The sequence below is a fragment of the Corvus moneduloides genome, chromosome 1 (genome assembly GCF_009650955.1).
Source record: "Corvus moneduloides isolate bCorMon1 chromosome 1, bCorMon1.pri, whole genome shotgun sequence".
Taxonomy (NCBI): Eukaryota; Metazoa; Chordata; class Aves; order Passeriformes; family Corvidae; genus Corvus; species Corvus moneduloides.
In genome coordinates, this window is record NC_045476.1 from 114501958 (window position 1) to 114525897 (window position 23940).

The 23940-nt window shown below is 36.8% G+C and overlaps 1 protein-coding gene across 3 annotated transcripts in view; it reads left to right on the top strand.

Annotated features, from left to right (window-relative positions):
* The window catches only part of MIB1 (mindbomb E3 ubiquitin protein ligase 1), a 78338-nt gene extending 54636 nt beyond the window's left edge, over nt 1-23702 (top strand). The window contains exons 15-21 of one of the 3 annotated variants that reach the window (XM_032123427.1): nt 1054-1215; nt 5942-6123; nt 7385-7577; nt 9734-9812; nt 11357-11470; nt 12588-12688; nt 17304-23702. In XM_032123427.1, coding sequence (XP_031979318.1) covers nt 1054-1215; nt 5942-6123; nt 7385-7577; nt 9734-9812; nt 11357-11470; nt 12588-12688; nt 17304-17444 — 972 coding nt within the window. In that variant the 3' untranslated portion in view covers nt 17445-23702. The remainder of the gene's footprint in view (nt 1-1053; nt 1216-5941; nt 6124-7384; nt 7578-9733; nt 9813-11356; nt 11471-12587; nt 12689-17303) is intronic. The other 2 variants (XM_032123431.1, XM_032123441.1) reach the window with 2 other exon arrangements.
* The last annotated feature ends 238 nt before the right edge of the window (nt 23703-23940 follow it).

The window sequence follows — 23940 nt, forward strand, 5'->3', positions numbered from 1 at the left end:
AGGCACATAGTTCTTGAAAATTAGGCTTTGAATTCCTTTTAAGCTATTTTCCTTTTAGCCTGTTCTAAAGTCTGAGATGCTTTGGTTCTGCGAAGCTGATCTCCTTGCCAGCGTGTGGGTTCCAAAGACGGAGATCCCTCTTAATGTATTCTTGTTTTTAGATTATGCCTTTTGTCTCTACTGTTAATCCCAATTTTGCAGAGTAGCAAAATCTCAAAAACTGAAGTTAAAACCTCAGCTGCTGCCTACAGGTTTCTGAATGGTGACAGTGACAAGGTTTAATTTTTAGGGGCAGTTGGTATTTCTTTGTCAGCATGTGTTGATTTTTGTCTAACAGCGTATTTAAGAAAGTTCTGGTGGATTGAATTATGGAAAGGCTGTATGCAAAGGCCATAGGAATAGGAGGACCTGTGCAGCCTTGTGCTTGTTTTGTGTCATGTGACCAGGAATGGGTGTCTAAGATTAGCCTTAGAGACGAGTCTCACAGTTCATTGCTTTCTAAAGTGTTCTGAGAGAGTTTTTAATAGTGTCATTGGTTTTTATGTCTTCTGCTGAATTAGGGTACACTGTAGTACGTGCTTAACTGCTTCACTAATGTGAAGACACTGTAAATTAAGTTGTAAAGCTTAGCATGGTATGAAAGTAGGGATTTTTGAGGTCATTGAAACCTAACAGTAAGGAATATATACCTGTCTAAAGTATTGCACATATTGCTGTAATACATTACATTGTTTGTAGGCTGCCTTACAAGAATTAAAGTCTAAGAAAGTAGAAAGAATCCTCTAAAATTGTGTCTTCTGTAGCGCTCAGAGGACAGGCAAGCATTAGGCTTCTGCTGAAATAAGCTTGATATTTGAGACAGATAAATGTTTTGGTTAAGGGCTGAGCTCCAGGTATGGAAAAGAAATTTAAATAAATGCAACTGTGAATTGTAGCAAGATAAGAGTGGCCCTTTTGAACCTCCTAGAAAACCCTAAACCATAGTTTTCTGAAATTAATTCTAAATAGGAGGTTTTTTTTTTTTTTTTAAATTTCGATTCTCTCTCTTTTCAGCTCCTAGTCCGTGCAGGTGCTAAATTGGATATTCAGGATAAAGATGGGGATACTCCCCTGCATGAAGCCCTGAGACACCACACCCTGTCACAGCTCCGCCAGCTCCAAGACATGCAAGATGTGGGCAAGGTAGATACTGCTTGGGAGCCATCAAAGAACACAGTAAATAAACCACATTTATTTATTCCTTTTTTTTTCCCCCTGTATATTTGTCTTTGTCTAGTTTGTCTAGTTCTGTACTGTTGGACTGTTTTTTGGCAACATAAGTTTATGTAGACATTCTGCGTTAAACTGCAGTGTAGGCAGAAATCATGTTGTTATATGTGGCTTTTCACATGAAGTCATTACCTTTGTTAAAAAAAAAAGAGGGATATGTAGTTCAAAAATATTTCTGGAAATCTCTCTTCTATAGTGAACATGTATGGCTGCCAAAAAAATCAAAGTAGCTTTTTTTGGAAAAAGAATTAAACAGTATTACAGTACAGAATAAGACTGAAATAGTTTTCTGTGATCCAGCATCTTGCATGTCTTTATAGCTTTAATTGTTCCGTTGCTTCTATAACTTTCTAAGAGTATGTTCTGTTAGAACAAGGCATTCTTAATTTTGTATGTTTATTGATATGTATATTTTTGACAGAGTTCATTTCAGAAATTGTGCTGCAGTAAGGAAATAGTCAAAAAGCCTCCAGGTAATAAAAAGCAGAATGTTTTACTGAGAAAAAGAAACTCTCACACCCAAAAAGCTGTGTGAACCCCGTATGCAAAGGTGAAGTTTATAGTTTACCTGAGAGACAAAGGAGAAGTAAAATTCTGAAGCAATTTGGATTGAGAAAAACAAACAATTTTTTCTTTAGATACTAAAGATGCACAACATAATGGTGGATCAGATCTGCTGAACCACTAGTACAGTGTTTTTTCTAATTTCAGCTGAGGGCGATGTTTTTGCATTTCACAAACATACCAATGTTATTAAAAAACTTTGTTCAAAACAATAGTTCCACTGTACAAATTTTTTTTTTCAAATTGGTTACTTATTCTTACTGAAATACACTGGCATAAGCTTTGAAGGAGATTTAAAATATGACTAGCATGTGTAAGAAAATGCTTGTGTCCTTTTAAATGAGACAAGAAGAGCAGTTACAGCTCAGTTTTTTCCATGATCTGAAATGGACTCTATGAGAGGTGGCCAGAATACTTTGTGTTCATGTATTTTAACTGTAGAATGAATGAAAGGGAGATGAATTTTTTTTTCCCAGATTCAGCATTTTATGAATTGGTTTCTCTGCCCCCAATGGCATCCACAATGAAACTAGAGTTGTGTGTTGAGTTTTGAGGGTTTGAACACAGGAAGTGGGGTTTCTTTCCATCACCTTTTAAACTTCTCTGTGGGGGGGATTTCAGGTTTTAGAGAATTAAGTTTTATTTCTAGTTTTGTTTGACCAGTATCCTTAGTTGGAACCAAAAGTGTAATTTATTTTTTAATTTCTATTGAAGTAATAAGACAAAGGGAAACAAAGAAAAAAACTCCCTCATCATTGTATCTCTGATCACCTAAAAATGTGTTAAAGTTTTAAAAAATCATGATCAACCAGTACCTCCTCTCCTTTTTTAGCATGATCAAACTACTGGTCATTTCTTTGCACTTTGTTTAGCTGCAGAGAAAATTTTTGCCTAACTAACAAATTTGGGAGGTTTAAGTGGTGTGGAGAAGATAAGTTCCATCAGAGAGATGAAAACCTGCTTTTTTTTATTTTATGTGATGTGTAAAAGATGGAGTAAATATACCTGAAAACACTTTAAGATGATCAGCAAATCAAACTATCCTGAAAATGTTTTGTGAAAAACAGTAAATGAGAACAATACCTGTACCTGTCTACCTTTATTTAAATGAAAGTAAGATAAAAATTCTATAATTTTCTATTAAAAAATTCTGTATAAAATTCTACAATTCTATGGATTTTGCCATTAAACGATTTTAAATATTAAGCCGTCTTTGGCCCAGAATTGAATATCAACAAAGACAGAATCAAAGCTGTGAAAATATGTGCAGGCATCTGGACCTTTAAAGCTATCCAAGGACACATTAGTAATTTGTCTTGTGTGGAATTGCAAATACAGGTGATGGATAATAGAAGATAAATAGGATTAATAATTTAGCCTGGGAATCAGTAAGGCTTTCTTTTCATAAATGCGATGACTTAAATTGAGGGTTTGTTTTGGGAGGTGTTTTATTATTCTTCATTAATTCCTTTAAAGATTGGGAAGTATGTTGGATTTCATTAGGCTATGTGATAGCAATGCACCTCTATAAATATTTAATATTTTAGAGCTCATTTTTGCATGGCTAAATTTTAATTAACTTTGGACTGCTGTCTTGGAGATTCCAACCCACTGAGACCTGTAGGGTGCCTCTTTGTAGTACATAGTACTTCAACAAATAATTATTTCTATTTTTGTTTCAGTTGAATAAACAGATTTTAGGGCTTTTTTGTATTTGATCAAGTTGGTTGGACAGCAACTCATTGGAATTGTACCATTTATTACTTTTTACTTTGACCACTGTTTAAAATACGAAACAAAACATTTTACTGATAATCATGAACTTACTTCATAAATGGAACTATATGGAATGAATTCTTTAACACTGATTTTTTTTTTTTAGTAGTTCCTTCTGAATGCCAACATTAGGCCTGTTGGAGCAAGCTCCCCAGGAACAAGCACCAAGCCTGCCAGAGTTCAAGAAGCTTTTGGACAATGATCTCAGGCACCTGGTGCAAATCTTGAGGCTGTCCTGTGCAGGGGCAGGAGTTGAACTTGATGATGCTTGTGAATTCCTTCCAACTCAGGATATTTTATGTTATATCTAAAACAATTTTTGTCAGGTTTCTTCAGTTGATTTTTTGATAGACTATTTACAATGCATGTAGTGAACAATCTTGATAGTACACAAAGCCCTACTCATTTTAGGTACCATTCTGAAAAACACTTCTGTCCTCAAGCGCTATGAGCAGTGAACCCCATTTCTTTAAATAATTTTTTAGTTTTCCATCCAGCATATTGGGGTGACTGTACAGCTGGGAGGAGGAGAAATTTTCTGAAGTATAGTTACCACCACCACAAAAAAGTAATTTGAATTGCTTTATTACAGATGCACTGTTCTGGCCTAGAGTACTTTTTATCCCAAGTAAATGTATTATTCCCAGGGTCATTTTGTGCAATTTATTTTAATATGGGTGTCTTTCTGACCCTTAAAATGCTTTTAAGTGATGCCACTGCCTAAATCCTAACTTAAAAGCAAGAAACTAATGTAAAGTGTTTACTGCTTCAAAGGTAGCTCACTAGTTACAATTACTTAGATGATATTTATATGGCTCTTGTGGGTTACACTCAGGCTTCTCCCTCACTGGTGAATTGCCTGGGACTGGCCTGTGTTGATGCATTTCAGGGCTAGCCCCCTCCTGAGGTAGCTTGCTGCAGCCATACTGGGCACTAAGACAAAATGGCTTGGTTTTGTGGTATTCTCATTCTTTGTGCCTGAAAAGTTGCAGGCTTCCTGAGAAATGTCACAGGATGATGCATTGTTGTCCTGGTGTTTTCAAATTGTACAGCATGCAGAGGCATTTTAGGACCCAAGGTTTTTGTGACCAGTGTAGATGTCTGTTCCATGGTGACTCTGCCAACCTTGGAGCAAATCAGTTTCACTGGGCACTGTGCTGCCTTGGCTGGATTAATAACATGGTCCAAAGTACCAGGACTGAAGCTGGATAAAAATCTCTGCTTCGCTTCAGCCAATGCTCTAATTGAAGTGCAGAAAAATGGTCTCAATTGATAAATGAAAATTTTCTGTTATCTGAACGCCACAAAACAATTTGTTTCCATAACTTACTGCTTTTCCTGGTGTGTGGCCTTTGGAGCTGTACTGTTCTTACCTAATCATAAGGAAGAATACAGGATCAGTATCTGGATTCATAAAGTAAGCTTCAAGAGTCTAAGAGTCTTGTAGCCTCAGCGATACATATTGATATAAGAACTCCTAATTAAAAAACCCAAATGTATAGACCGGGGTTTAAAAAAATGCTTTCCTAGACAACTGGGTTTCCTTGAGTTGGAGCTGCCCTAGCTTTGCCAGAGCTCTTCCTTTGAATACAGTGTAGTGTAGTTTGCTGAGGGATTCTTAGTGATGCCAACAGTTCTGTGTTCTGTGTAGTCTGTGTTACACTTAATGCATTTTATCTGATCAAGCTTTAATACAAAAAGATGTTGGGAGCAGGCCCAGAATGCTCTGGAGTAGGGGAATCTTTTTAGCCTTTTTAGAGTTTCTAGCTGACCCTGTGAAGCAGTAACCCAAGGATACAGTGACAGCTGTAAAAGGGCAAAGTAGCATTATGTGATTAGACAGGAGGGACAGTGTATGAGTGTTCATCCATCCAGGCTGAGAAAGACTGAAATTCAGTTACTTTCTTGGGCAGGTGTGCGTTCCTTTCTCTGCTCAACTGTGTTTTCAGTCCAAGTGCAGTGGTAGCATTTTGTCTGAACTCAGCAATTTGAGTATACGGAAGTGTGTTCTGAATATACCCACTGGAACTTTGCCCTTTACAGTGCTTGCATAGAAGGACAGCCACTTCACATGTGAATATAGGTGTGCAGGAGATTGAGTGCTTCAGTAGTTGAACTATTCCTTGCTGAATTTTAGTTCCTTAAAGGAAAGCTGAATATAGCTGACTCAGAATAAAGCAATTGTTTTTGATTTTATTTCTAGAGACACTTCCTTGGGATTACAGATTTATGCATATATGTGCATGTGTGTGTGTCAAATAGCTTTCCTTTAGCCAGACGATTCTTAACTGTTTGGAGAGTCTTTCTTGCTTATGTATTTGTTTTCTTTCAGTTAATAATGGGACTTGGCACTCAAGGAGCAGAGAAGAAGAGTGCTGCATCTATTGCCTGCTTCCTGGCAGCCAACGGGGCTGACCTTGGCATTCGTAACAAGAAGGGTCAGTCCCCTCTCGACCTCTGCCCTGATCCGAGTCTCTGCAAAGCCTTGGCTAAATGTCACAAAGAAAAAGTCAGGTTTGTATATTCATAAAACACACAGTTTCCAAATCCCTGCTTTCCACAGATTAACTGATTTATTTAAAATGTTTTGCCTGTAATTACCAATAGCTAATTAAAACATACAAGTTTGGGGGTTTGGTGGGGGGTTCTGTGTGGGTTTTTTTATTGGCTTTTTTTTTTTTTTGTGTGTGTGTGTGCTTCTTTGTTTTTATGGTACATTGAATGCTATTGACAAATACATTAATTGAAACGTACCCAAGTCTTAGAGGATTTTCATGCATATTAATTTGGGAAGGGGGAGAACGGGAGGGTGACGGGAGGTAGAACTTCACAAGAGGGTTGGGGGAAATCACTGGAAGAGTAACTAAGCATTGCAAATAGGTTGGCCTAGGAAGTTGTGAAATCTCTGTCTGTACAAGTTTTAATGACTGAAATGGGCAAAGCCCGATATAACCTGGTAGGAATTCAGAGTTGATGCTGCTTTGAGAAGGTGACCTATTTAGTACCTGTTAATCTGAACAACTGTATGATTCTGTAAAAAGAGAACCAGGGGGTGGCTCTGATATCTTTAGGAATTAGGATTTCAGTGAAATACCATGTTATCAGGTCCATGCAGTATCAGATGGTTCACCTTGTCCTAGGCTGTGTTCCACCACTTTGCCCTAAATGATTCTCATCCTTAATTCCTGTATGGAAACCAAAACTGTACTTTTAAAATGTGCCAGAGAGCGGCTGTTTTTATTGACGTTGCCCTGGTAAAGAGCAAGGTGCTTATTTCCTTTCGGAGTCTGTGTGTGTGTGTCCATGTGTCCCGGTCTCATCCCTCGGCTGTTCTCGCCGCCCGTGGCGGGCGGGAGCGGCGGGAGGTGGGGCACGCGCGCCCTCTGCGGGCGAGCGCAGCGCGGAGCTCCGGCCCGGGGTCGGGCACTGCCGGGCGTGGGGACGGGCGGGGCCCGAGCGCTGCTTCTGCGGATCGGAACCACGGGGCATGTCTCTGTTAGTAAAGCGAGCTTTTAGGGTGAAAGGGAGCAGCTTTTTACGTTCACGACACGCTGTCCTGACTTGCGTGTCCTATTTCTGTACAATGTTTTAGCCGAGTTTGTGACCTTGCGTTCCATTGTCAACTGTGCTTCTTGGAAAAGGTAGTTGAGATTGCTTTATCATCATACATTGATGCCCAAGTGCATAGGAGTATATGAGCAGCCAGCTGATATGCATTCTAAGCTAAGTGGGTTTTTTTAGTTCTTAAAAGTTTGACTGCAATGTTTCTTTGTAGTGGCCAGGTTGGTTCCCGAAGTCCGTCTATGATCAACAATGATTCTGAAACCTTAGAAGAGTGTATGGTGTGCTCAGACATGAAGAGAGATACTCTGTTTGGCCCTTGTGGCCACATTGCCACGTGTTCTTTGTGCTCACCCCGGGTGAAAAAATGCCTCATCTGTAAAGAACAAGTTCAGTCTAGGACAAAGGTAAAAAAATCTCTTTATTTTTTTTAATGGAAAAGTAAAAAAAAAAAAAAAAGAAAAAAGAGGTTGAGGAAATATACAGCTTATTTTATGTGGTATTATGCCTTACACATGTCTCACTGGATGGAATTAATTTTGCATCATAATGATATCTTGCTCTTTTCTGTTTGCCTGTCATACCTACCTTTCCCTGCCTTGCAATATCTTCATTGTTCAGGTCCTCAGAGTTCCCTAATACAGTCACCTGAGGATGCTTTATTGAAATAGACTATTTCCCCCCTGCCACTGGTATTCTTTTTTTCATGTTAAGCTAAATTGCTGTTTTCTGAAATATGATTCCCCTCAGTAATATTTAGTTCTTCTGAGTTCTTTTATTCCTTGGGGCTGCTTGAAAGATGATTTGGCTGTAAACTGAGTTAATATGTGCTTGTTTTTGTAGTTAATAATTACTTTCAGCTTTCACCTTTTCTTTGTTTGGAAACATGAGTTGCATTATGCTGTCTTTTTTCTTCAGAGTATCAACCCTGATACTGAGCCCTATTTTGGAGACCAAGGTTTCTCAAATGGTTACTCCCAAGTAGTTTTGACCATATGGGTACATCCCCTTTGCTTTTCTGTTTGAGTACTATTTTATTCTTTGTAATAACCAAGTCTTGTCCTGGTTTTTGTAGTGGTTGGTTTTTTAGGAAATTTTTTTTTTTTTTTTACTTTTTCCAAACATATTTGATTAGTCTGCTTCTGTGGCATGTTGTTTTTTTCCTCCATCTCAGAGCAAATATAAGAATTGTGAATATAATATTGTACTTTTTTTACTACTGACTCTCTTATTCTTCTTACACCATTCACTGCTCTGCACTGTGTATGTTCAAAAGCCAAATGTTAACATAGTGGGAGCTCCTTTTCTCTAGACTTTATAATCAGTGAAAGGGTTCTGCCACCAGGTGATTTGGAGCAGTAAAGTGAGGCTTCTGCCCCTACTCATCCATTTAAAGAAGTTAATCTATGGAAGTCAGCTTTCCCAGGTGAAAGCTAAGCTTTGTGGATAACCTTCCTTTGATTTCTTTTGCTGAATTGGTTTGAGAGATTGGAATGTCTGGTCAATACTTCTGTTGTACTTTTCTGTATGAAAACTTAAAGTAATATCTGCAAGGCTAAGGAATGAATGAATCAGGATAATGGTTCTATGAACTGGAATAGGTGGTCCAGGCCAGTATAAGTGGAATTATATGTGATGTCTATGATCATACTATACATACCCCAACCCTGGCAGTGTTCAAGGCCAGGCTGGATGGGATCCTGAGTAACGTGGTCTAGTGGAAGGTGTCCCTGCCCATGGCAAGGGTTGGAACTGGAGCATCTTTAAGGCCCTTTCCAACCCAAACCATTTGATGGTTCCGTGATATATACAGCCCTCACATTAAAGGACTTGAGAAACCCTAACCCAGAATATTAAAACACTTCTGTAGAAGTTCTTTTAAGTGAATTTCATAGGATTATAGAATGTTGGAAGGGGCCTTTAAAATCAGATATGTAACCGACATCTAATACCCTGCAATGAGCAGGGACATCTTCACCGAGATCAAGTTGCTCAGAGCCCTGTCCAGCCTGACCTTGAATGTTTCCAGGGATGGGTCATCTAGCACCACTCTGGGTAACCTGTTCCAGTGTTTCACTACCCTCATCATAAAAAATTTCTTTCTTATATCTAGTCCAAATTGGCCTTCCTTTAGTCTAAAACTATTACCCCGTGTGCTACTGCAATGGCCCAGCAAAAAAGTTTGTTCCCATCTTCCTTATAAGCCCCCTTTAGATACAGAAAGGCTGTAATAACATCACCCCATAGACTTCTCCTCTCCAGGCTGAACAACCCTGATTTAGGTATGTGTGGTGGAATAAAGAAGGAGAAAAGAATAAAGAGAAAGAAATGTATGCTGTCCTAACTGGTTCTCTGTGCCTGTCCTTGTACTGAATGTGTAAAAATTGCCAACAAATATGTGTTCTTAAAAGTTAGTGTTATAACTCACTTAAGTTGCGTTTTGAGGTGCTGAATTAGTTAAAAAACCCCACTAGATAGAGATTCTTGAAGTCCACATACCTTGGAAATTAATGTAGAGAGCAGGAGATAAATTTTACTCACGTGTGTGTGTTGTTATTGACAGATTGAAGAATGCGTAGTGTGTTCAGACAAAAAGGCAGCAGTGCTCTTCCAGCCTTGTGGTCATATGTGTGCCTGTGAGAGTAAGTAACGTGACAAAACCTCTTTTTGAAGTAATCGTGAAATAGAACATTTTTAATCTGATTGCTAAAAGGTCATGAGTAATCTGATTTCAGGTTTTATTTACTTGGTAGTCTGGTGTGATCATCAGAATTTTGGTATTATTTGTCATGCTGGTAATAATTGGAGGACAAAGTGGAGATTTTCAAAAATTCAGAAAGCATGTGCTCTTTCATCTCAATTATTTAACTGTGAGTAGGCTTGCTCACATTATAGAAGCCTACTGTATATCATTCACACTTCGGAAGTAATTAGAATCAATTTTGTTGTTTTGTTGCAGCTTTTTGAGGGCATTCAGATATGCAAATAGTGTTTTAAAAAAATACTGTAAATAAATACTTGGTATGCTTCATTACTAATCTACAGATTTGCTCAAGGGTTGTACTTTGCCCCAAAAGTCGCATCATATCTCTTTGCAAAGAGCACTAGTTATGTTTCACTTTGGTTTATCCTGTGTAGTGAAAAAATACATAGAAGATTTCCAGAAATTTTTTGGTTTTGTGTATATGTGGATGAGAATGCAGCTATGACCTTGTCTCCAGACATTTCAGGGCTTTGTTGAAGGGTCATTTTCCTAGAGAAGAGCAGTCCTTATTGATGAGAATCTACATCAGAGGGAAGGTAATCATTCCCATGAGTAACTGCTTACTTGCTGAAGAAGTCTGGTTTCTTCCTCTGTTCTGGCTGAGGCAGCTGACATCGAATCACTGACTATAGTTATCCTGATCTGGCCTCTTTCACTGTCTGCAATTGAAAGATGATGAGAGAAGTTTTTTTGAATCATTTCCCAGGAAAGAAGACAACAAAAAGATTGATTACTGTAGTGAAGGATTTCAGCAGTGCAATATACATTACCAAGTCTAAGCTGTAACAAGGACAGCAAAAGGTTTAACAGTTGTAGATGATTCCTTTCCAGATTTTTTTCTGGACATCTTGTTCAAGCAGGATGAGAGAGAGTCTTCAATTTTGTGTATTTTATAGGACCCACTCCCATGATTCACAGTAACCTTTCAGCATTTATGAGACAATTTTATGAGACCTTTTGTAGAAAAATTACAGTCCCCTTTCTAGGATTATATCAAAATATGTTAGTTTACTCTTAAGGGTAAAGAGCTGCACCTCTTTGCCCCTGGAGCATTGGGACAGTTAGTGAGATCCATTGTTCTAAAGCAAAAAGTGGATAGCCAGGACATTCTTGGAAATTCTGGTCTCAAATGTGTGATTACCTTTTAATTTTTTTAGTTCTTGTGGACTGGACATCCATTTGGAGAAAGAGGAATCTGTTCACTTGAAATATCTTAAAAAGAGATAGAGATTAGATCTACTTTGAATCCCAAACAGGGCATTGTTTAGGTGTGATTTGCAGAAAATTATGTGAAGGTAAACTCAAGTAGTTTTTTGTATTAAAAGCATCTGTTAAGTCATTGCTGTATAGTTACTGTGAATAAACAAACTCATGGATAGTAAAGAAGAAAAATGAAATTGATTTATTTCTCTGTCCTCTCAGATTGTGCAAGCTTGATGAAGAAATGTGTACAGTGTCGGGCAGTGGTTGAGCGAAGAGTGCCTTTCATAATGTGCTGCGGAGGGAAAGGTACAGAAGATACCAGTGATGATATTTGTGAGTGACTCCAGAGCCCATACTCTTTCATGTTCCTCCACCAACTTATTCTCATTCTCTTAAATGATCTAAATCTTCCTCTCCTTTCTGAAGAAAAGTTTAATGAAAACAGTGTTAACCCAGGTATTCATTTGCTGTTTGCATTACCTTCTGCATTGGTAGCAGCAAATGTGGTAACACCGGCAGTCATTACACTGGAGAATTGCTTCCAGCATTCAGACTAGAATCCAAAACATGTGTGATGACTTGGCCACCTACTAATGCCCTAAGAAATAAAAGCTGAAGATTGTCTGTAATTGTGCAAATGAGCAAACAAATGTATTTTTTTTACCTCTGGAGCTCTGAAGGAATGGTAAGTATTTTGCATCTAGGTACAAGCAACTTTCCTGACAGAAATTCGTCCAGTTTTATATCTTCTGCTTTGACTAGTTTTTAAGCTTCATGTGACTTCTTTGAGTAATTTCTATGAATTATTTATATTTGCTCTGTGTGTATATACGATACACAGTATTTCAGTTGAGTTTATGGGAACTGGAATATTAGTTCATTCTTATCATAATGTTCTGAAATAAATACAAGAATAATCATTAAAATCAGGCTTTCAATACTCACACTGGAAATTTAAGACTTGACAATTTTTCTGTTTCATATAGTAATATTGCTTCTCACCTCAGTCAAATACAGGAATATTAATCTGAGCTTGTTCAAATTTTGAATAAACTACTTCCAAGACACTTGTGCAATTTTGAACACCAAAATCATCTCTGTAGATAAAAATTCATTTAAATGGGAAAGGATTTAGCTTTTTTTTCTTTAAACATGGGCAAAAAATATTTATGTCAGGAACTTCACTGGCAAATAAGAATTCTGAGAACATTAAGGGACTACAGACACCGTTATTATGGAAATACTTGTCAAAGAAGTGCTGCCAGTAAACTCAAAGAAATTCTTTGTTGAGCTGCAGTGATGGTGTAGTGAATTTAATTAGATTATCAAAGATGTTTGACTAACATTATTTCAGATAGTTGAAAAATTGTAGCTGTGACACTGGAAGTCATTATTCCTGGTTCATTAGATTGCTGCATAATCATGTGTCTTTATTTTCTTTACGTTACAGCAAGTGGAAACATTCCAGTTTTGCAGAAAGACAAAGACAACACTAATGTCAATGCAGATGTACAGAAGCTGCAGCAACAGTTGCAAGACATCAAGGAACAGGTAAAAGTGCTGGATAAAAATTGTAAGGACCACTAAGCCAATTGAAAAACCCAATGCATCCTCTATTATTTAAAGCAAAATGAATGTTGAAGTGCATCAGCTCTTGAACTTAAGTTAAAAGACGAGTATTTTTTGTGTCATGTGGCTTGTATGTCCTCTATGTATGGGGTAAAAAAAAAAAATCAAGTGGCCATGTTTGATAATCTATCTGTTAGAGCATGTGTGTTGATATGACTAAAAAAGGATTCTCTGCCCAATCAGTACATGCTCTGACTGTTTAGGTTGACCTGAGTGTGTAGGAAACAGCAGAAGCTGTTTTCACAGAACAGTGATAAAAATAGATAATCTTCACTGTTCTGTACTTACCTTAATCTTGACTTGTCTGTTCATTAAGTGCCTTGGAACAATGGCTGACAGTTATCTGTCATATGAACAGTGTAGTGAACACACTCTTCAAAACACTCTGTGACTGCAAATTTAAAGCTTTGAAATTACTGTACATGTAATTCGAATATTTGGAATTTAAATGTTAAGGTTTATCTTCTGTAATTATGTTTGCAAATCTCTCAGCAGTAAGGAATCTGGAGTATCTGACTATTGAATGAACTTACTCTCTTAGAACCCTGATAATGTGATCTTTTTGCTTCCCTGTGTATAACACAATTGGCAAAAACTTGTCATAGGTACAGGAAACTGAGGTGTTCTAGCTTGCCTTTTCCTCTGGTAGGCTTAAAATAGTCTGTAGTACTTCGGTGAGGGCAGCATCACATCTAGCCCTGATAGTTGTTGGTTTCAGCTGTTCATGTGCATGAAAGCAAGGGCTAAAATTTTAGATTTCCAGTCTTAGGGCCGGTGTCTCTAAATGCCTTAAATTTGAGAACTGATATGTTCAACTGAATGTCTGTGAAGAGCTATTTCTGTCATATGGTGACTGGACTAGCACCCCAGTAATACATATTCAAAACAGTTTTCTGTGTAGTTATCTGTAAAGAACATGGAGATTGAAAATTGTCATTTGAAAATGCATGTCTGTCTTACCTAGAAGCTCCAGATGTTTCTGTCATCTCTTATGTCTTGCATGTCCTCTTCAGCTTCTGCTTTACTTTCTAGCACTGAGTGGAAAGAATAAAGTTACTTTTTTGGCACTTGAAATGATACATGCAGAAGATGCAGATGCATGCTTAAATGCAAGTAATCTGTTTTCTTCAGATATATTTTTTCAGGGTACTTTAGGAGTTATAGAAGGTTAGAGTTCTGTTTGGGTATGCTGATATTCTTATGTATAGGCACATGAAAAGAAAAGTACTTTATGTTACAGTTTTTCTTCTTGATTAGATGTGATATCAGGGGGTTTTTGTCAGTTTTCCTTAGGTGCTGTTTTATTCTTTATGATCTTGTCTAACCTTTGGGATTTGCTAGCCAGCAGCCAGAATCGTTCAGTGCATCTGACTAGAAAGAGATGGTTCTGGTCATTCCTTGTGTGCCTCTTGGTGTGAGACTCTTGTGCTTTTAGTGTCTTTTGTGCTTAGGCTTGCGGCAGGGCAAGTTGTATATCACACTTGTGAGTAGCAAATCCACACTTGTGGATTTGATTGAAATTGATCATCTCATCTTTTAAATTAGTGCTTGAAGTTATGCACAGCATTCCACTGTAATTGTGTATTCTTTTAATTTGTGCTGTAACAGTTCAGTCTTTGTGTTCAATTGATATTTTTCTACCTAAAATTAATTTGTTCTCTTTCAGCAGGTATAAGCCTTTGTTTCAAGTCAAACCTTCAATGATAATCTAATATGTTAGTGCAGCAAGCTTTTAAAACTATTTCTGGTGCCAAGCAGAAGTGATGCTGATGTCAACAGAATCTCCCACATCTGATGACCACACCATTCTTCAGGCATTCCCTGAATGTGAACCCTTTTGACTGTAATTGCAATACCTTCACTCCATTTCATACATAATCACCATCATCCATCTAATATCTTATGTATGTTCCTTCACCATACTTACATCATTTTCTTCTTCCTTAAAAATAAATTTATTTTGTCACTGTGCACCTGTATATTGTTGTAAAAACTGCTTTTGATAGTGAGGAATTCATACTTCAAGCAGTTTAAAACACCTTGTTAGTTAGAAAAAATTATTTGGATTGCAAACCCAATTCTGCTTAAGGTGCAATGAACAGTTTTCCAGAGTACTTATCTGAAGAAGTAATTCTCATATGTGTCAGGCAGGTAGAAAATGGGATTTCATGCAGAGGATGTTCTAACAAACTAATAGTACAATAGTTACAGATACTGCTTATTTCTCACTCCGTATTTTCTATTGCCCAAATGGGGCATAAGGCTTGCAGTGAACTTTCTTTCACTGTAAAACTACATGTAAGATGGTGGTTAAGTAAGGAATTCTCCTTCAGAGTTGGCTAAAACTCAGTTAGCTGGGCTTTTATCCCACTGGGAAACTGCTGAACTAATTGAGAAAAGCCTGTCAGAATAGAATTGTGTAGCAAACAGGAAGCTGCTTGTTCCTGCTGGCTGAGTTCTCCTACTGTGTGAAGTAACTTGTTAAGATAGTATCGTGTTAAGAAATTTAACGGCTAATGTATTTTATATACTCTGCTTTTGTACTAAACAAGAGAAATTGGGCAATTTTCTAATACTGCATATCTGTAAAGTGAAAATGTTGGGATTTCTGTACTTTACGGAATGAAACAGTTCAAAGTAATGGTGTTTCAACAGATTTTATTTTTTTGTTATTTCTGAGTCCCTTAGTGGATGTTTTCATTTTTAAATGATGGTGCAGCATTTGGAGAGAAACAGTCTCTTGTAGCTTCAGTAATTCTGACATTACAATTAGACAGAAAAGCAAATAATTAGCTAAACGTAGAATAAAGGCTACACATTGGGGATTTTCCCAAAGATAAGATTGGTGTTTGCTTTGTCAGTCCTTTGTGAAAGGTTGTGATGCCAATGCTGTCAAGTTATAGATTCTTGTCACACAGCTGTGTATTCATTGCATTGGAAAGAGCTGTTCCATTGATGTCTGAAGTCTGTGAGTTACTGAAGGAAGAATACTCTAAGGGTCCCATTGATGTGTGGGATGTGAAGGTGGTGACTTAGTGTGAATGGAAAAATGAGCGGGACTGACAGACAGTCTTCTGTAAATTTTTAGTTTGAGAATTGTTACAGTACTATGGAAGTTCTGGCAAAGCTGGAGCGCACCCCCCTTCAGGGTTATTTTTAAACATAAATTGACTTAAGGTTTCACCTGGAAGTTTTATTTTCCTACATTATACTAGTATCCTGGAGATTAAAATAGTAATTTGGCCAGATTCCATGCCAATTTAAACTCTTAAGCAGAAATATGGTGAATTTTTTTTGGTCTTCAATTAAGCTATCTATCCTAGAAAGTAATACCTATTGATTTCATAGAATATGTGCTTCAGGGTTATTCTGAATAGGGTGCATTGGTATGGTTTCTCTCTTATGCAATGAACAAATTGAAATAAAGCCCCAATGACGAATACAAAAACAAGTCACAGGTGCAAGATGGTGATAAAATGAATTTTTATTTGAAATATGAGCCTTGTCCGTATTTTGTATTATGTATGAGATCAACATTTATAATTGTTAGATATATGTGATATGTCTCAGATCTGAGGACCTCTTAGATTTGATTTGATGTACTATAGAGTGGTCTTAACAATTTTCATCTGGTGTAACATCTGTTCATTTACTAACATTTGATAAACTGTTATAAATGAAATCCTAATATGGCTGCAATATGTTTATGGTGAAGGAACATGCCTTATGAAAACTTCCATTTCTGCACATGACAAAAGATGAAGGACATTGTTCCTTAGTGGCTTGGTACAAAATGAATTTTGCCATTGAAGAACTTAAAAAGATCTTTTTTGGGCATTGGTTATCACTTTACATTCAGCAATTAAAACTGATTTTAAAAGTTTGCTGTGCTGCTGTTATGAGTTAAGGTTACAGATTTACTAAACTGTTCTTTAGTTGAAACTTGAGGTGTTCTTTTGGTTGAAAATCTAGATAACTTCCTCAAACAAAGTACTAAATTTTTGCATATCATATTGATTATGCAACATTTTTATTCCTTCTGTGGGTGTTGAGTGCTTGGTCTTTAGAGGTAAGTAAATGAATGGCTAGAATGGCCTGAGAAGAAATTTGTAAATCATTACTCAAGCATTGCGTACATCAAATTGTTTGTGTTTTGTTCCCTGGAATATTACATGACATAAAGGAGAATATTTCTGAAGAATGTTTTAATATTGCAAACTTGGGTAATGATATTGAAAGTATGATGTCAGCCTACGACTAGATTGTCTTAATAAAAGGAATCATATTTAGAAAAAATCTACATAGTTACTTGTGTCTTGATGGAGTAGGAAAAGCCCATATATTGTAAGTCAATGTGGAGTAAAAATGGGATTTAAAGAAACATCAGTTTAGCTTAATGGCTGGGTTATGCTATGGCAATTTTCTGCGATGCTTAGGATCACGTATTTGTTGTTAAATTTAAACACTTCATCTGTTGCATATTCAATACTGTATAACAGCTACCACTGACTGTGTAACCTGTCAAAATCTTTTCCAGACTATGTGTCCTGTCTGTCTGGACCGCCTGAAGAACATGATCTTTCTGTGTGGCCATGGAACGTGTCAGCTTTGTGGAGACCGAATGAGCGAGTGCCCCATATGCCGCAAGGCAATCGAACGGAGGATCCTTTTATATTAAACAGGGCCAGTGTCTTTTACTAGGTTGTGCAAGTGTAAGGACATGTTGATGGATTAAATCTCTGTAAGTTTGAAAGGCAGTAAAGGGTTCTAATGGAAACATTTCTAATACTGTAGCACAGGTTCATTACATAGTAATTGTTTAAAGACTCTGAATGCACCAAATAAAAGAAACAGTATTTGAACAGTCAGCTTGTAGCTTTACTCTTAAAAAACATCTAAGCCTACTGCTAATTTAAAGCAGTCTTTTTTTCATTTTCTTTCTGTCTTCTTCTTCCCCTTAAAGTTTAAAGGGACAATCTTATTTTGGTTTTGTTCATGTGTATCATGTATGTATCAGATGTCAAGTGATGTAAGGGAATTTTTTTTTATATTGTCAGTTACTACCAAACATAAATATTTAGGATTTTTTTCGCTTTAGGCTTTTCTGGAGAGTGTCAACATTTCCTGTGACATTTCTGATTGACAGTAATTTCTGTCTTGAAATACACAGTAATGAAAAATCTATACAAAATATATACATAGTAGTAATAAATATACTATTCCCATAAGGTCAGGCCTCAGAATACAATGTTAAGGTAATTCTGACTTTATCATGCCCTTTGTTCCTGAGGATGGGTTGTGTAGGAAACAGGAAAAGGAAAAATCTGTTTTAGAAACATTATGTTTCCAAAACTGCACTTTAGTCTAACAGGTTCGAGCTAAGTAACTTAAATAGTGAGTTCCACAATTCTCCTAATTACTTGACTTTGCATGGAATTGCTTTTAACTTGAGTGGAAAGGAGGACATTTGAGCAGTGGGTCAGTTATCCCTTTCAGATGAGTGAATTTGATCAGTTGTGGAGAAACTTACACATGTGGAGCCATTTAAAAATTGTGGGTCTGTGAATTCGGAAAAAACCAAGATTCTGCAAGATTTTCTTTCGAAGTGAGTTTTATTGTCTCCAGGCAAACAGTGTCAACAGCAAAAGAGAATACTTAATATTGATTATTCATCTAAGTGGGGTGTTAACACCAGAACTTATCTGTGAGCATTACTGAGTAATACTGCAAATGAAGATACTGCTGACAGAACAGTGAATATTGTGAGCTGTGCCTAGTTGAGCTGAATCTGGCTGAAGGAGTTTGCTGTCACTGATGTGATAAAAAACTGCTCCTGACCCCCAAAATAAATGCTATTGTCAGGGACTGCAAACTATTAACATTTTTAAAACAAAAGCATCCTTTCATCCTTTTTTGTGGTAGAAAATAGCTGATTTAAGGATCTCTTGTAGCTAAAAGGAATCTGTGCTTACTCCTAAGTGATTCAACAGTTTTCTGAGTGCATAGTTCACATAGCCCTTTGCCATTGTGCAGACTTCATTTGGATGTGCTCTTGCAGAACAATAAAGACATCCATGCTGGAGTCACTTAGGTGCCTTACTAGCAGCTAAGATGAATTTATCATTGAATTCTCATTGCATATGTCAGAAATGTGGACAAAAGGATAGTTCAGGGAAAGATCCAAGTAAAGATAAAGATGCAATTGTGGTCTTCTCAGATAAATCAGTCTGTCTTCTGAAGCTTATGTTGATATGCCTCAAGTGTGCAAACAATGGCAAATGCCTCAGAAGACTATTACTAGTAAACTGTAAAGATAGATAAACCTTTAAGCAATAAGATTAAACACTGAATAAAGTTTTCCAGGAAACAAGTACAGTGATATATTGGAAAAGTGTATGTAGAGTGGCTTTTAACACCATGAAGTGATGTAATACACAGCCTTACAATAGCCATCTTTAATCCTCATCCAGCATTCCAAATGTTCCTCATTATTTTCAGTGTTTTTTCATTGGACACAATCACATCTGGAGTCACTGTAGTAGTCTGTTTTATTTTGTGTACTAGTGGTCATCTGTTCTCAGATAATCTGCATCTGTATTCTTGGCCAAATGAAGCAGCCTTCCCTTTTTTTTCTTCTTGGTTCTTATTCTAAAATATCAAGATTTCAAGGAGTTCTGGAAAGTTTTTGATGTAAGGCCTTTTTTCAGTTCAGCATTTTGCTATCTCCACTTGAACTCCACATGCATCTGAGTGTTCATTGCAATTTTCATTTGGCCAATATGCACATCACTAAGGTTTTCGGTTTGGTTTTTTGGGGTTTTTTTGGGAGCATTTTTTACAGCTGAATTTTCTATAGTAGGCTTCAGTTTCTTGTCAGGCTTCTCCTGGAAATACTTCTGTAGTAGAGTGTGCCATTTGATGATCCATTTTGAGTTTTAGCCTGTCACTCGTCAGATTTGTACCTTGGTTTCCTCTGTCTCTGGCATACATATTTTGTCCTCTTAATTCCTCAAGGGGACCTCTGCAGACTTGTCAGCACAGATGCAGGGTGGATCTCTTCTTGATAATGCAACTCAAAACTGAAACCTCAGTATGGCAGTTTGCATTTTCCTAATTCTTTTTTGCTGGAACAAGCCAGAGTTACTTGAAAGTATTCCAACTTAGCATCAGTTGAATAATTCAGCTGAGTTAGAACAGATCTGAAGCATCCTGAGTAGGAAACTGGAGTTGAGTGTTAAGTATTCCTAGTCTGCAGGAGGCACATACTTGTAGCATAGGTAGGTAAATGCTGTATTAGGCTTGTCCTTTCGAACAGAGAAGATGTAAATTACTGTTTAACACCCTCACTACTTGAATACCATCACAGTCCTATGGAAACAGAGACAGTGACTGAAGGTACTGCTGTAGAAGCAGCTTTAATCTCCTGTACTGCAATCACAGTAGATTTATGTGACTGCATAGGAGTTTGTGATTGGACTCATTCAGCAGTGTTGTGTGCCAGTTGAAATTGAAATATGTCAGTTTGATGCTATTTCGGTGCCAAGAAAAACAATGGAATTAGAAAAACTAGAAAAGCTAACCAAGGTGCTTGAATTATTTATATAGGTCTCTTATTGACAGCTGCAAGAGCTGTATCTTGTCTGGAGTTTGCCTTTCAAAAAACTTAATGAGAAAAAATGTTTCCAAATCCAGTATCATTTATGGAAATACATATTTGTATTCAGACCCTCTCTTTTCCTACAGATGTAGAAGGTGAACTAGTGTTGAGGAACCCAGTAAGCTCATTCACTTAATTCTGTTGTTACCTGTGCAATCTGCACAGATTGCAGATGTTTAATTGGATAGAACATATTTGAAGGATGAGAATTTCACTTGAAAGCCAAAGGGGATCATAACAAGTAGTAGAGTTGAGGAAATACCACTGTGCATCTGTCTGCAGCAGAAGATTAAAGTCTAAATTTCACCTGAGTGAAGTGAAAATTAGAAAAATCAGTAAGGTGTCTATCTCCAATTTACTGTAAAATCGTAGAATGTAAGGGTTGTAAGGTTTGTTACATCTATCCCCCAGCATTTAATAGCAATTTTGAAATTAAATGGATTGAAATATCTCCATTTGTTTCTTGAAACAAGTAACAATACACCTAAAAGTTGTTCAGTGTGAGGTATGCTCAGATGTTTAGGTAAAATACTTCCTTTTCCATTCATTAAGAGACATAAACAGTCATATCACTACACAGTGATTTAAAGTGTAAAGACGACCTAAGAGGTTAACAGAATAAGCTTAATAGTTGTGGATTGTTAACTTTTGTATAACTATGTTTGACCTTTTTCCCCCCCCCCAAAACTTGTGTCATCACTTCCTGTGGCCCAAGCTCATATGGCACTTCTCAAAATCTGGGCTGTTGTTACCTACTTTCCATTTGCTGGATTACTGTGTAAATGTATGTTGGGGTTTGGAGAAATCCCTTTTTCCTGAAGTGGATACTGAAAACTACGCTGGGGAGATAGTAAACAAGTTACTTTGTAAATGTGAAAGTTTGATTAGAAGGTGGTGTTCTTAACTTGGACTGGGTGAGGATATAGCAGATTTGCACAAGTACTTGTGCCTTGTTAGCATAGTCTTACAGTTGGTATATTAGCTTCTTTTAAAGGGGTGAAATGGTCTTTTAAAAATAATTAAGTACTTATTGTGTAGATATTTTCTAGAGATGAAGGGTTATGTATGTCTAATTATTTTTAGCAGTATTAATTGCAGTTAGTGTAAACACTAAATTGTTTGAAGAAGCTGCTTTCAGCTAGTGATCTGAGCTTCCTCCACAAAACTAATTGTCAGAAATTTAATTTTACTCTTCCAGTAGCAGCTGGTGAACTGAAGAACCTATCCTGTTCTTTGTGCTGCAAGGGTCAAGTTTTCACTTAAAAAACCAAACCCCAACAAACACTACAGTCTAACCTTTAGCAGTGCTACCTCCTTTCTGTCAAAGTGCTGAATTCTTCTCTAGCTGTTCTTTGTCTTTGGGAAGGGATGGGGAATGCATCAGTTTTCTTTTGCTTGATCAGTTTTGATGTCTGAATACATTGGGAAGGTTTTTTACTCTATAAATTTACTGTGTAAATTGCATACAACAGCAGTGTGATTTGCCACAAAGTACATTGTATACCTGTCTTGTATAAGTTGCTGGAATTCATACTGTTGTCTTTTTGTGCATTTCATAACTTGTTTGTGTTGACAAAGCTAAACTGTTGTCTGCAGAAGCTTTAGTATGTGCCATTTTTATAGCTAAGCCTGTGGTAAATACGCAAATTCTCACTCAGGGCTTTTTAACAACTTAAACACGTTCACAATATTCTTCAGCACATCTTGGAGAATACTAGAGATTTAATGACTGCACAGTGCCTTGATAGAACTATTGAATGGGCAGCAGCCATAGGGTCTTCACAGAATGCAAGTATCTTTCGAATCCAGTTAATGAGTTGATGTTAACATAATTGTAATGTTCCTGCCATGGATTTATAAACTTGTATATACTTTCTGTAAAGGAAAATTGGCAAATTTAGGTATTGTTAAGCTTTCTGAAAGCTGTTTAATTGTTGCACTGGTCATGAGGGTCTGAAGGGCGTAATATTCAAATTTACAGAAGCAGCTTTTGTGTCAAAGACAGCTGAGAAAATTTTCTGTATGTGACATTTTTAGTGTGAGGGAGAGGTCTTTGTATAAACATGTAAAAGTACCTGCTTTACTCTGATCTAGTAGATCTTTTGTAAGTGAGAGAGAAATAACCAACAACAAATCAGTATGTTTGTATGCCATTTCATAGTTAAAAAACTTTGTCTCATTTTGAGCTTCTAGGAAATACTTAATTTGTCCCAAGTAGTGTCTTTGTGAATGCAAATTATTCATATTAGAAAACAGGTTTTACTGAATCACACGAACATTTTTGCTTTTGTTAAAACTAACTTTGTATTTTCAGTAAACTGTAGATTTTGACATGACTGTTTATTGGAGAAATTTAAGGTTGCCTGTGTGAATGTAGTGTATTTCTGTATGCAGATAGCATTATGTAATTGCTTACTTTAAAACTGCTTAGGACGGCCTAAGCTTTTCAAGGGAAATGCTGATGTACTGTATGGTTAGTAAACTGACTTTTTCAAGAGCTTTGATTTAAAAGTATACTTGGACTGAATTAATACTGATTTTTTGCACACAACATTGGAAAAAGGGTAGTGGCTCATTTGTCTTCCTCCTTCTTAGTTGTAATGATGTTAGATGTCATCATGAAATTAGAAAATTGTATACCTGAAAAAGTATTTGCAAACTCCGTTACTTGTTGGCATGCAATGTTTAAAAGTGCACCAGACTTTTTTGAGAAAGTTTGCAGTCCCAAGTTCTTAAAAAATCTAGTTCTTTTATGATATGTTCCTGAAGAATGAGTTTGTGGAAGCATCAGAAGTGCTATGTGCCTTTGAATCTCCAAGGTACTCAAACTTTGCTAAAGCAGCACAGTAGAAGTTCGAAGGGTGGATTATGTTTTAACAACCAAAAAGGTTGATTTAAAATGATATCTGTATTATGTGCAAGTTTTCCTGTAAATATGCAGTTCATAGTACTGTTCTACTGACCAGAGTTGCTGTTTAAGTGTACGTTAGACTCTGTTTACTTGTAATTGAATGGCCTTTACAGATCTGGCTACATGAATGTGATCATTTAAACATCTCCTGCCAGATACAGTAACTTCCATATTCTGAGACAACAGATGCTGCATCATAGTTTGTACTTTTAGGATTCAATTTAATTGATGCATTTGTACAAAAAAAAAAAAAAGTCTATGTAATCAAAGGCAACAAAACCAACCAGTCTTATATGGCTTAGTGTTTTTGTCTTAGTGTACAGGTGAAAAAAGGAACTGACAGAATAAAAAATTTGTTGCTCTCTTTCTTAGTTTCTTTTCATTTTTCAAGTTTCTTCAGCCTTGGTTTATATGAGAGGTCTGTATGAAAACATAGTGTTTTCAAATACTTTTGAAAAAAGCTTTATTTTAAAATAATTGATGCAAATTGTTGAAATACATTTGAAGTAGCCTCTTGTTCATTGCTTTGGGATTTACAAGCTGTTCGTGTATTTCTCTGTACATGTTCATCGAACATGATGGGAGCAGTGTTGGCATTGGTTCAAG